Source organism: Marmota marmota, unplaced genomic scaffold, assembly GCF_001458135.2.
Source record: "Marmota marmota marmota unplaced genomic scaffold, marMar, whole genome shotgun sequence".
Taxonomy (NCBI): domain Eukaryota; kingdom Metazoa; phylum Chordata; class Mammalia; order Rodentia; family Sciuridae; genus Marmota; species Marmota marmota.
In genome coordinates this window covers 664391-677634 of record NW_025999925.1, presented here as the reverse complement: position 1 = coordinate 677634, position 13244 = coordinate 664391, and the positions used below count along the sequence as shown (strand labels likewise).

Sequence of the window (13244 nt, the reverse complement as noted above, 5' to 3'; positions counted from 1 at the left end):
GTAGAGGAATCAAAACATCCTGAGTTTTGTGTAACCCTGCAGCTGAGGGGACTTAAGAAATTAAACTGAAAGAAAAGAAGAAAGATATCTGTATTAGTCAGGGCTCTCTGGAGAGACAGATCCAATAGGCTAGCTAGCTAGATAATGGGGAATTTATTAGGGGAATTGGTTCATGAGATTGTAGAAGCAGAGAAATTCCACAACAGGTTGTCTAGAGGTTGGAGACCTCTGGGTGTTATTAGCATGGCTCTGTCCAAGTCCAAAAGCCTCAGAACCAGGGAAGCCAATTGTGTAATTCCCAGTCCAAGGTCCAAGGTCTGAGTACCTAGGAAGATGGGGATACTGATACCAATTCCATAATTCAAAAGCCAGAGAAAAAAGATGCCCCAGCTCAAGAAGAGAGAGAGAGGGAAAAAAAATTCTCCTTTTCCTCTACCATTTTTTGTTATGCTCAGGTCCCCTGGCTAGTGCACGGTAACTGCCCAGATCAAGGGTAGATCTTCCCCACTCTGTCCACAGACTCACAGGCCAATCTTCTCTGGAAAAACCCGATGAATAGTCAGAATAATACTCCCCCAGCTATCTAGGTTTCCCTTAATCTGTTGGCAAGTTGTCAATCATGATATCTTTCCCCCTCATCTGAGTTTGTAGAGTACTGCCTCCACCAGCCCAGGGTACTTTTCAACATCAGTTTATCTGGGTACCCTGTCCTTGAATAGCTGTGAAGTCTCATCCAAATGAGACTCTGGGCAATCTCTTTTCTCTAGTCCCATCCAATTTAATTCAAACCTCATTTTAGCTCCTGCTCTACCTCCTGGAGCCATGCCAGGCCTTTCCCAGAAGAATCCTATTTCCTAGCTGAATCCTCTCCTCAAGCTGCGTGGTTGGTTATAGAAGGAAGCCACCCAGTTAGCCCTCCCAGTCTCCACCCTCCAATCGTAACACTTGAAGAGAGGTTTCAAGGGGCTTGGGAGGTTCCCAAAAGGAGAAAAAAAATGACAACATTGTGAATGAGAAACCAAATTCCACCCAGAAGCGCTTCTTGTTTTCAAAGGCATGTAATGTTTAAATCATTCATTCTATTAATTATGAACTCAGTTACCTAAACAGCAGAAGTGTTGATATATTTCCTTTTTATTTAAACATTCTTTATTAAAATGAGCCAGAGCATTAAGATTGTCATGCTGAAGACCTTAAATAAATACTTCATGTTATAGCTGTATGGCTAAGCATCTCCTTTCATCCACCTCTGATCCAATTTTTAAATTGAGGAAAACTCAATTTAAAAATTGAGATGACCAGGGAATTAAGGTTTACAAGGTCAGGAAAGTTTCTGTTGTGGGCCTCTGGCACTCAGACCCTCTAAGCCACATGTCTTTCATAGGAGCATAGTACTAGCCCCTTTCCCATTTCGAAGGTTGTTCTCCCAGAGCCTTCACCCTACCCACCTGGGGGAGGTGTTTACCTGACAGCAACTCACTGTTTTGTCTTCTTGAAGATACTTAGTTTTTACTTTTATCTTTCTCTCCTTTACCAGCATGTAAATTCCAAAGGGCTTGGATTTGGACGATAGTCTTTTTCTATACTGGCCCTCAGGATCAGTGGAGCATTGATTCCTAGACCTCTTGGATAATGTTCAAGACATCAGTGTATAATGCATGTAACCTGTGCACATTCTCCAGTATACTTTGTCATCTTTATATTATTTGTAATACCTCATACAATGTAAGTGCCATATAAATAGTTATAGTGTGTTGTTTAGGAAATAATGACCAAAAAAAAAAAAAAAAAAGTCTGTACATATCCCTATAGATGCAGGGTTTTATTTTTTCCTGAATATTTTGGATCCATGGATAGTTCAATCCACAGACCCAAACCTCACAGATATGAAAGGCAGGTGAACTGCTTAGTTACTGAGGAAGGATGGGCATGTTACTTGCAGAGGCAAGACAGAAAACAGAAAAATCTGACCCTGCAGACCAGGGCTAGTTCATCTCATGCTCCTAGAAGTGAAATAGGAAGCCTATTAGTTAAATTCTTACTTGACCTGTATAAGCAGAAAATTTCCATGTCTAGTTAACAAAAACTTAAATTGAGTCATAAAAACAGAAAGTCATGTCCCCTAAATAAACTTCTAGAATACAGCCACTTCATAGACCCAGAACCTCTTGAACAAGGTACAGACCAGGTTCCCATGAGAAACAGTGCCACTACCCTGCCAAAAATGTGTTTTGTTGATATTTCTCCCAGCTTTAACCAGGAAGACTGAACTTGGGGGAAAAAAACAGGCTTCTCATGACTTACTGGACATAGACTCTGAACTAGCACTAATTCCAAGAGATCCAAAATGTCACTGTGGTCCACCAGACAGAGTAGGAGCTTTTGGAAATCAGTGGTCAATGGGGTTTTAGCTCAGATCTTTCTCACAGTGAGCCATTGAGTCATTGACTCCATCCTGTGCTTAATTCCACAGATCTGGAATGCATCATTTAAATAGATCCATTTAGCAGGTAGAGCTTGGTAGAGCTCCTACCCACCAGCTCCATGACCCATAAATTTTAGAACATGCAGAGAAGTTCTAGGTCAAGCCCAGACCCTTCATTTTTCAGATTTAGAACCAGAAATGACTCAGCTAGGAGTTAAGTTGCATTTAAGTTCTTTTTACTCAGAACTCTACAATTAAGTAAATGATACATTCTGACTCCAAGGCTTGAATGTCTTTCTGCCAGTTTTGATGCAAATGTCACATGCCGTTGCTCTCTTCTGTAGCATTGTTAGCAGCACTATATCATGTTCCTTCAGCACTGAAGGGGACTAGAAGTTATTGTTTCAGATAGATCTACCTGAGTTTATTATTTCATTGTCTCTAAATGTGCTTTCCTCCTAATTCTCCAAGTCAAGTCATGAGTATATCTTCTTAGAAACATAAATATGCCTAGCTGCCATATTCTATGTGAGTCTAAATATTTATTCAGTACAAAGAAAGATTTTCTTGCTGGGGACAACAATGATTTACAGGAATGAAGGATAGGCCATCAAAAATTACTCATCTGTCTTTTATTTTCCTAAACAAATCTCACACCAAGGAACAGACACGTCCCTCCCCCTTTTTTGCAACAGAAAATTAGAAAGATGGGAAATGGAGTTGGCACCACTGATTCATTTTCATTTGCCCCAGAATTAAATTATTTGTTTCCAGTCACTGTTAATTATGGGAATGATAATGTGTTGGATGCCAGGCATTGTCAGAGTTGGAAACTTCTCACAGAGGGTCTGGCATTGCTAAGCATGAAGGTCAGGAGAAAAATACAACAGCAACAAGAATTAAAATGAAATTTCAGTGTGTCTGTGCATCTTAAGACAAAGAATAGTCATTGTATCTCTATAAATGGAGCCTAACATATGCGTCCTTCATAGCTATTTGAAATATCCATTCATTAACTATATATTATGTATAATAACACTACCTTAGCTTTGCAGAAATGGTCACCATTAACTGGAATTCTTCAGAATGTTTTGTAGTAGCATCTCATTTAGTCCCACTATTGTTTTTAATTATTAAGCATTCAAAAATATTATGCCTTTTTTTAATTAGAAAAGTGAGGCACAGATAGTTCCAATGGTCAACCATTCCCAACTCTTCTGATTTTTTAGTTTGATTCTGAACTATAAGTTTTTTTTTCAAAACCAATCTTCCTCTTAAGATATGTTTTACTTCTTTACCATTGACCACTGATTTCATTTTAAAAATTTCAAGACTTTTAAAATATGTTTTATCAAATACCTCTATAGTGCCTACCCTATGAGAGGTGCTGGAGTCAGCACTTTACATATATTGACTAGTATAAACCTCACAGTGACCCTCTGAAGATACTATTCATAATATTTGATCTATATATTATAGATGAGGAAGTTGAGGCACAGAAAGGTTAAGTAACTATCTGAAGTCACACAGTAAATGATGTAGTCGTTTCATACTCAAGCAGTCTGGGTCCAGAATCCAAACTTATAACTCCCAAACTCTGAAGGTCTCAGACTTAGCCAGAAACGTCTGATTCCATATAGCCACATGCCCCATACCTGATGGGTGCTCCCAAATGTTTGAACAGATGAGTCCAGGAGGACTTCTGACCTCATAAAATTGGAATGGAAAGACATTTTTCAATTTCCAATATGGAAAATGGGGCAACAGTTGTACTAGATTATCTTTAATCCAAAAATAATCTCAAACTCAAGTTGTAAAGAGTAACTGGTAATATACTTGGTGGAGAGTTGAACCTGGTGGTGGGGTAGGTGGAGGGGTGATTCATGGTTGGGTAAGCATAGGGACAGTGGGGAAGTGGATGATGTATGTATAGATGTGTGCAGCAAGTGGCTGCATACATCTGCATGATCACCATTTCTTCTAGATCACCACAATGATCGCTGCATCTTCATTCATGGTACCAGGTAGATCCTGTGGTGATGCATTCTTCCAGCTCTCCCAACAGCTAGATTCATTAATTTTTGTTTGTTTTGTTGTCCAAGACAACATTAGAATCCTGAGCTATAATTACACCATTTCTCCTGGTGATGCCCAGTCTGTGGCTGCAGGTGCAGATGTCCACAGGTTTGAGGGCTTAGGGGACCAATATGAATGCAAACAAGGGCTTGGGTTGTTGAATTGCTATGTTTTCTTAGAAATGCTCTAGTTGTGCTCAGATTATGATTACAGATTACTATATTTTAAATAACCAAGTTTTCTGCCAATTATTCTCTTCATAGTTTCTATGTGCTATGATGTGCTATGAAATGCCAAATAAATAAAAGATACTGAAAGGTTCATCTTTGGAGCTACTGCTTTGATTTCTTATTTTTGTGAGTGATTTAAAACATATGGATTGGTTCCTATGAATTTGACATAGGAAGAAAACAACTCCCTATGTCAAAGAATATTAATATTTTTACTTATGGCTTTGGAGATTGGAAGACTAAAGCTACCTAGATCATGTGCCCTTTAGCACTGCTACTGGGAAAAGGAGATTTCCATCCTCCATTCTATATTGGGTTTAGTTACCACCAGTTAGTGTGCTTCTCCTAATTATTTCTATATTGATTACTTATTACAAATATGTGCCTTCTTGTTAACATAGCAATCTTATTTTCTGTGCCAGCCTGGCCTATTCAGATACTGTTAAGCCTGCTCTTTCATCCAAGCCTTGGAAACCCTTCCTGTGGTCTGGGATATGCTATGAAGTTCCAAATAAATAGAAGATACTGAAAGGTTCATCTTTGGGGATACTTCTTTGATTTCTTATTTTTGTGAGTGATTTAAAACATATGAATTGGTTTAGAATTGCTTTGTAATTGGCCTGGCAGTTCAGAGTCTTCCCATCTTTTTATTGATTCTGAGTAAGGATTAAAAGGACATTTTTCATGTAAGGTATTTGTAATGGTGATTCCTGGCATAGACTTGTCCATTCATTATTTTTTTATAAGCCCATAAATACATGTCTTCATAAAAGCATCCAGAATGGACTCTGGGTGGACTTTGTCCTCTGCTTATTATCTGTATAGAATGTGTGACTTTACAATGATTATCTAACTTCCTCCTAAATTATGTTTTTAAATAATGCCTTGCTTCTCAATGGAAATGGAAAATGGAAGATGGAGGTAAAAGGATGTTTGATAATAACATGTTAAAATAAGCCAGAATGAAATTTTTCTTTGTTATATGCTTGCTGGAGAATTAAAGCAGAACAGAATTAGTAGAATTCTTCCTCAGAACAAGAAGTCATTAGATAGTCTATAATCTTGCCCCTAAAATCATATCATACTTCAAACAATTTTAAGCACAACTATTCTTTTTTTAATCTATAACCTCCCCTTTCCCTGCAGAATCTTAAACCTCTCTTTGTCAGCTAGCTTTCCATTTCTATAACAAAATACTTGAGATAACCAACTTTAAAAGAGGAATAGTTTATTTTGGTTCACAGTTTTGGAGGTTCCAGTCCATGTTCAATAGGCCCATAGGTTTGAGGCCTGTGGTGAGGTAGCATCACCAGGAACACATGGTGGAGCAAGCTGCCTACCTCATGGCAGCCCAGAAGAAAAAGAGAGTGACAGGAAGGGACCAGGATCCGCATATCCCCTTCAAGGGTATGCTCTGATAACTGTAGCACCTCCCACCAGGCTCTATCTTTTGAAGGTTCCATCTCTTTCCAATTGTTCCACAGGGAGGGAAAATAAGCCTTTAACACATGAGCCTTGGGGGAGACTTACCCAAACCGTAGCAGCCACCATAAATTGGTATGAGGTATGGGAACAAACATTACCCACAACTGAGTTGCCATCTGAACTGGAGTAATATGAAATTTGCAGGGATTAGGAAAACCAGCTTCCCAGTTGCTCAGTGAGGTTTGTGTCGACAGTAATATTTGGCATCCTCTATCACCTGCTCTGTTAGACTGATTTCACTTATATGTCTCACATTTCCCAGCACACAAGAAATTTTATTTGCAAAGCCAATGCATTCTTTACCATACACAATATCCCACTCATAACTTTTAGACTATTGAGGAGGATAAATAAATTTGTTTCATGATATTTACCAAGCACATAGTATCAAGTCAGTCACATGCAGACCTAGTAAGTTGTGTATATGTGTGCTTATGTGTGTGTGAGGGGGGAAGTCCCTATTTAGTCCCAATTTAATGCAATTTTTTTTAGTTTCTTAATATTCTATAATTAATTTCCAAAACCAAAAATAATTATTATTTACTAAGGTTAAGATTACTTTTATTAAAATTATTTACTACCCCAACTCCAAAATGCTGAATATCAAAATTCTATTTCATTTGTGTAAATTCAATTATTCTGAATCTGAATAATCTTCTGCCGTATAGAATGTGGATTTCAATGATTATTCCTTCTGTGCCTCCTATCACCAAGGATAATTAAATTTGACAACTAATAAAACAATATTTGATACTGAGAAAAACTTTTTATAAACCACTCTGATTTGATTGCTTTATTGGTGTAAACATTCCATCAAAAATGAACTTGAAATAACAAGAACTTGAGCAGATTTTAACAGTTGTTACTATTATTATAAACTTTCCTTGTTAACTGAATTTATGGGTGTGTTATTCATCAGGTAAAGCAAAAGGCAACCACTTTATGTCATATGGACTTTAAAAATATGAAAGCAATTGTATTTTCCACATTAAATCCCCACTCATCACAAGAGTTTCTTAACCTTGGCACTATATTATTTTGGGCTAGATAATTTTTTCTATGTGTTAAGAGTTATCCTGTTCATTATAGAATATTTAGTTTGGTCCCTGGCCTCTACCTACTTGATACCAGTAGCACCCTCTGAGCTGTGGCAACTAAAAATGTCCCCATCCATTGTCAAATATCTGTAGATGTTGGGCAGAGGGAAACACAAAATCAGTCCTCTTTATGAACTACCGATACATAGGAGTTAAAGAACTTCCGTTTAAATATTTTTAATCTTTAATATTTGTATTCTCAGAAATTGTATTTTAATGAAATAAGCAACATTAACAACAATAATAACTAATCGTCATCATAATATGTATTAACCCCAGAGGTAGAATAACAATAGGAAGATTTTTAAAATTTATGAGCTTTGGATATTGGGTTGTGGCAGATATTCCTGCCCTTAATACTTATTGTAGGAAACAAATTTTCTTACAAGACAGGAGAACACCTGCCTTATCTGTTGTCTAAATATTTTTATAGCTGATAATTATATCAGCTACATTCATTTGGAATACACACAGATATTTCATAAGCCCCTGGAATACCCAACAGGATTTTTTTGTTTCCCAGTGTCCTCTGACCATCTCAAATGAACTCTCTCAATGATAAGGGCCACCAAGGCAGCTGGGTACCCAGGGGTGACCATAGCAAGTAAGGCACAGAGTAACTGAGGAACTTCTTGGGAGTTACATCACTATTGGAATTTCCATCCCAGTACCCTCAAATTCTTTTGTGGTCTGATTGACCCAGGAAATGAAGTGTAGGTTTCCATTCTTTGAGATGTTTAAGTCCTCAGAACAGAATATTCTAGAAGATTTGGTGTACCAACTCCCAAAATGCAGAGTCTGGAATTTAGTTCTTTTTAGCAAACACTTGTTGCATGTCCACTGGGCCAGATGATAGTAATTCAAAGATAAAGACTACATGGTCCCCACCTTCAAGATGCTAATGGTATACGAAATACCAATAACAGTTAACATTACAGCACAATGGAATGTTTTTTTCTCAGCTTAAAGGATGTCACAGGAAGATGAAGGTCATGTTTTCCCAAAAATAGAGGATAGTCTACAATAAGAAATGTAGATGCTTGGATTGTTTTGTAGATCTCTGAATATAAAGAATTTTTCAAAGTATTTAAGTAGGATCCTTCACTAATTCTTCAGGCTCATTTATCCCTTGGCATTAGAGCTCCTTGCTGTTCAGTTTACATATTGAGAGCTGTCCATGCAAACAGCAACACCTTAAAAAAGAGGCATTGAATCAAAACCAGTTGGATTGCTTACAAGCCCAGAATAGTTGGTATTCACTTCTGCAACAATAATTGGTTGAAAACTAACAGGCAAGTATACATTCTTCCACTTGAAATTTTAGCCACACTGAAGTACATTTATCTCAGTTCAGAGGCACCTGGCATATCTTGACGTGCAATTGTGCCTCCAAGAAGTGTGAGTTATAGCTATTATATACAGAATGCCCAGACTCCTGACAAAACATTAATTAGGATGTGAAAAGTCAGTAAAAACTGGAACTATTCTTATGTCTTGAAAAGGACTAGGACTTTATGTACAGAGAAATGGATTCTTCACATTAAGTGAAAATAGGTATAGCAATAAATGGTTTGTGGCATGAGCATTTTATTCCCCACTAAAACTCTGTGTTATAATGACACCACTTAAAATATATTCAAACACTGAATGTTTAAACTCAGCCTATTTCTTCATGGCATGAGATCCTTGAGAAGTTGTGCATGAGAACCATGTGAGTCTACCAAAGTGGGATACAGGGCCAACTAGTTTTGACTACCTACTACATGCATTTATTTCTTGTTTGAGGGTTTGGTTGACTTTGTGTGCTGTTGCTAAATCACCAGGTGCTGCATTTGAAGATGTTGGAGTCATAACCCCAGATATTTTAGCTAGAACCACTGCCTTAATGGCCCAGAGAAACAAGTACAGATGCTTTTAAGTCATCTTAAATTTTAAGTCATCTCTTAAATTTTTGAATAGTAACTCTCACTTAGAAATACTCAGTGACCCAATATACGTTATACGTACACACACTGTATGCAACAAGTATGTTAATGGTACAAAAAGTTTCCTGACCTACACTTATGCTTTATCCTTATAATTTGGATTGCACTCTAATATCTTCATTTCTGATTTTTTTTTAAAGTTTTTTTTAAGATGGACACAATATCTTTATTTATTTGTTTTTATGTGGTGCTGAGGATTGAACCCAGTGCCTCACATGTGTGAGGCAAGCGCTCTACCGCTGAGCTATAACCCCAGCCCCTGATTTTTTAAGATGCTGTTTACAGGTGATAAATTAATTTCACAACCCATAGATTCAGTAATGCTGGCCTAAATGGTCTGCTTTCAGCCAGCAATGGGATACATATGGCATCACTTTGAGCAGGGAAAATACATGAAATGGTGCCATATTTTGATCTACCAGTTAATGCAGAACATTATAAATCTTGTGGTTCATCAGGTTACACCCAGTTTGCTGCAAAAATGGCCTTTTCCTAAATTGCATTTGCTGAAGTCACTTCCAATATTTCTTAATCATATCAAAGGCTCTAAGAAAATCAGTTATTGTTAAATGGATAAACACATGTTGTACTCCTAGACTCAAATTTATTTGAAATGTCAATAGCAATTTACCTGACAGAAATGTGAAGATAAATAAAGCAGTACATACTCTTTAACTGAGCCATCACCAGTTGGCTCCATAATCTGTTTATGTTGCTACATATCTTTATTAGAATACATATTTAAGAATTCATATAGTGTAAAGACAAGTATCTGATGTTTTCTCTCAAATGTGGGATCTAGAGGGGAAAAAAAGTACATAATGAAAGTCACATGGAAATCATTAGGTTAAAGAAGGGGACCAGAGGAATGAAAGGTAGGTATTGGAGTGAAATTGATCAAATTATGTTACATACATGTATGAATATGCTACAATGAAACCAAACTATTTTGTTTAATTAATGTGCATCAATGAAAAAAAATAAATTTAAAAAATGAATCGTTTTATCCATGCTACTTTACTTTCTGAAGACTACTTCCTCAAATTGGGCATCAAGACCCATTTCAAATTATAATGAAATCTATAGCCCTAGATTTCATCTCCCTAGAATGAATAAAATTTTGTTCTTTGAGAACACTTCACCCCAGTAGAGATCATTCAGTGACCATGTCATCTCTCCAACTCAGTCAGCAGCTCTTTTAATTACCCCTGCTGTGAGGGAAGTATTGTACCCCATCCCGTTCAAGTGTGCTTGATCATGTCTATTTGATTTTACCAGTGTCTATTTGAAGTATGCTCATTCAGCAGTAGTATTCACTGGTTGAGACTAGAGCCAGTGAGGGACCTTATTGGCTCCCTGTTTGTCAACACATCAGGCTGACTGGGCTGCGGGGGCAGCTGCTTTTGGATGGTAGTGTGTACATATTGCCAAAAGCCCCAAAATGTGTTTGTAGCTGTTTCCAGAGTTTCCATCTCATGAATAGACATGTCACAGTGTCTCTTTTTGAAATGAGTTAATTAGAATATTCACTAGATTATACCAAATTATTGTAACTTTTTGTAAATATCATGTAGAACATTTGACGCTGAGCAGAAAGCCAATCAGAATCTCAAGCGAACCTCTAAACAAAATGAGGGGGGAACCACGCCACCTTCTGGCCATATAGCCTAATTACAGGTTCAGGGTTTTGGAGGAATAATAAACTGCTAGTAAACATGAAGACTATAATATTAAAATTACAAAATGACAGAAAATATATATGACTTGATATTCTGGTGTTGGGAGAGAGTATGTGTTGTTGGTGTTTGCTTTGGCTTTGCCCTTCACATCTCCTGTTAGCTGGGCAGGCCCCAATTTCATGTATTCTTTGGACTTCTCACAGGATTGGAGGAGCCATTCCCACTGTGTTCTCCTACTTTGCTGAAGTGCTGGCCCGGGAGAAGCGGGGTGAGCATCTGAGCTGGCTCTGTATGTTCTGGATGATCGGCGGCATCTACGCCTCGGCCATGGCCTGGGCCATCATCCCACACTATGGTAAGAGGCTGGCCTTGCACCAGCCAAGCGGCCACCTGGTTTTGCTTCCAATTCCATCCCCATCTCTTCCTGTCTTCTACATGCTATTTTGAGGTCTTGATGCCCAACACTGTCATCATCATGGTTCTCCCTTTCATAGTGTCTACGAGTGGGTTTTTTTTTTTTTCTGTGCAAAGATTGGAGTAAAGTAAGACTGTGTCAAGTGGTTCTTTGGGTATATGGATATAATAGAAAATAATATATTTTCCTCTGCTATGCTCTCACAATAATTCTGGCCACCCAATTGCATGGGCATTTTCCCCCCAGCAACCAGTTCTCCCATAGCTGGCTGGCCTTCAATTTAACTCAGTTCTGACACTATTTACCTGGGTTTAGAGTCAGATCCCACAAGCTCAGGACTCAGGCCCGTGAGATTGCCCCTCACTTCAGATGCCAGTTGCAGGTCCCAGAGACCTCTGGAACTGACCAAATGTAAATTGGGTGTTCCCACTGTCTCCCTCTTCAGGATCAATCAGTTGTTAGAATGGCTCACAGATCTTTGGAAAACAATTTGTATTTCTCAGTTTTTTATTGAGGATATTACAAAGGAAACAGATAAGCAGTCAAATGAAAATACACAGGGAAAGGAGAAGAGTCCCTGTGCCTTCTCCAGGCTCACTACCCTCCTGACACCTCCGTGCATTCATCAACCTGGAAGTCCTCCAAAACCCATAGTTCAGGGATACTTAGAGGATTCTCTAAAAGTCACATGGGCTTGGTCAATTATTAACTGGATTTCCAGCCTCTCTCCCTTTGTCAGAGGATGGCGGGTGAGGCTGAGGCTTAGTCTTTCTGGGAGCAGACCCTGCCCAGCAGACCAAAAGCAGCCTCATTAGAACAAAAACACCTTGTTACCCAGAACATTTCAAGGGTTTAGGAGTTCTGTGTCATGAAATGGGGATGAAGATCAAAATATATATATTTCTTATTAAAAAACACATTATCTTAGTATACTATATAGCATTCTGCTGGCTTTTAAAAATTTTGTTCTTTTTAGATATACATCATAGTAGAGGATATTTTGACATATTATACATATACAGGACATTCTAATATTTTAAAGCCTACTTATTTGTTTACATAACATATTTTAAAGCCAACACTTATTTGTTTACACAACATATATGCTATCAATCCTGGTATCTCCTCAGACAGAGGTGAGAGGATGCACAGATCATCACCAGCATTTAAGGCAACATGACTTACAGCTGTTCTTGTGACTATCTTCAATTCACACACACACACAGGTGCCTGTATTCCTACCAGCCTCATCTCCTCCACCTCCAGGCAGCTCAGAACTGGGTTGGAAACACCGGAGTTCTATCTTGAGGACCCTTGATTTGCAGAATTGACCTGTCTGTGCTTCTAAGAGCCTCTCCTTAGTTTCTCTTAAGCACTTACTATTCCTGCCATCCCAGAGTATTTAAAAGTTCCATATGTCTAAGCAATGCTCTCCTGCTCAGAAACTAGGAGCTTCAAGTTGCTTTGCCCACAGATGGTGAAATGCAGGGATAAGTGAACAGAATGCAGGAATCAGATTCAATAATAAGGAAAAGAGGAGATGTTTTGGTCACATTTGTGACCATACACATACACAAAGAAACAGGCCAAAGTTTGCAAAATAGGAATACTGTATAAATTAAAACCACATATGTCCTCAAGACTCACTCTTTGGGAGCTGGTTGTGAAGCTCAGTATGCCTAGCATGCATGAGGCCCTGGATTCAATCCTCCAGTGCTGGGAAAAAGAAAAAAAAAACACATTTAGCTGGCTCTAAAATCTAATCAATCTCAAAAATTAGATCTCAATAACTCACTTTCCTCATTTTCTATTTTTCTGCTTTTGTTTTAGAACAGAGCAATTTTTCATTATA

At 38.0% G+C, this 13244-nt stretch overlaps 1 protein-coding gene across 2 annotated transcripts in view; it reads left to right on the top strand.

The window, feature by feature from the left end:
* Sv2c (synaptic vesicle glycoprotein 2C) overlaps positions 1 to 13244 on the top strand; it is a 218400-nt gene that overhangs the window by 107166 nt on the left and 97990 nt on the right. For both annotated transcript variants that reach the window (XM_015497779.2, XM_048800118.1), the window contains one exon: positions 11181 to 11332. In XM_015497779.2, the coding sequence (XP_015353265.1) occupies positions 11181 to 11332 (152 nt within the window). The remainder of the gene's footprint in view (positions 1 to 11180; positions 11333 to 13244) is intronic.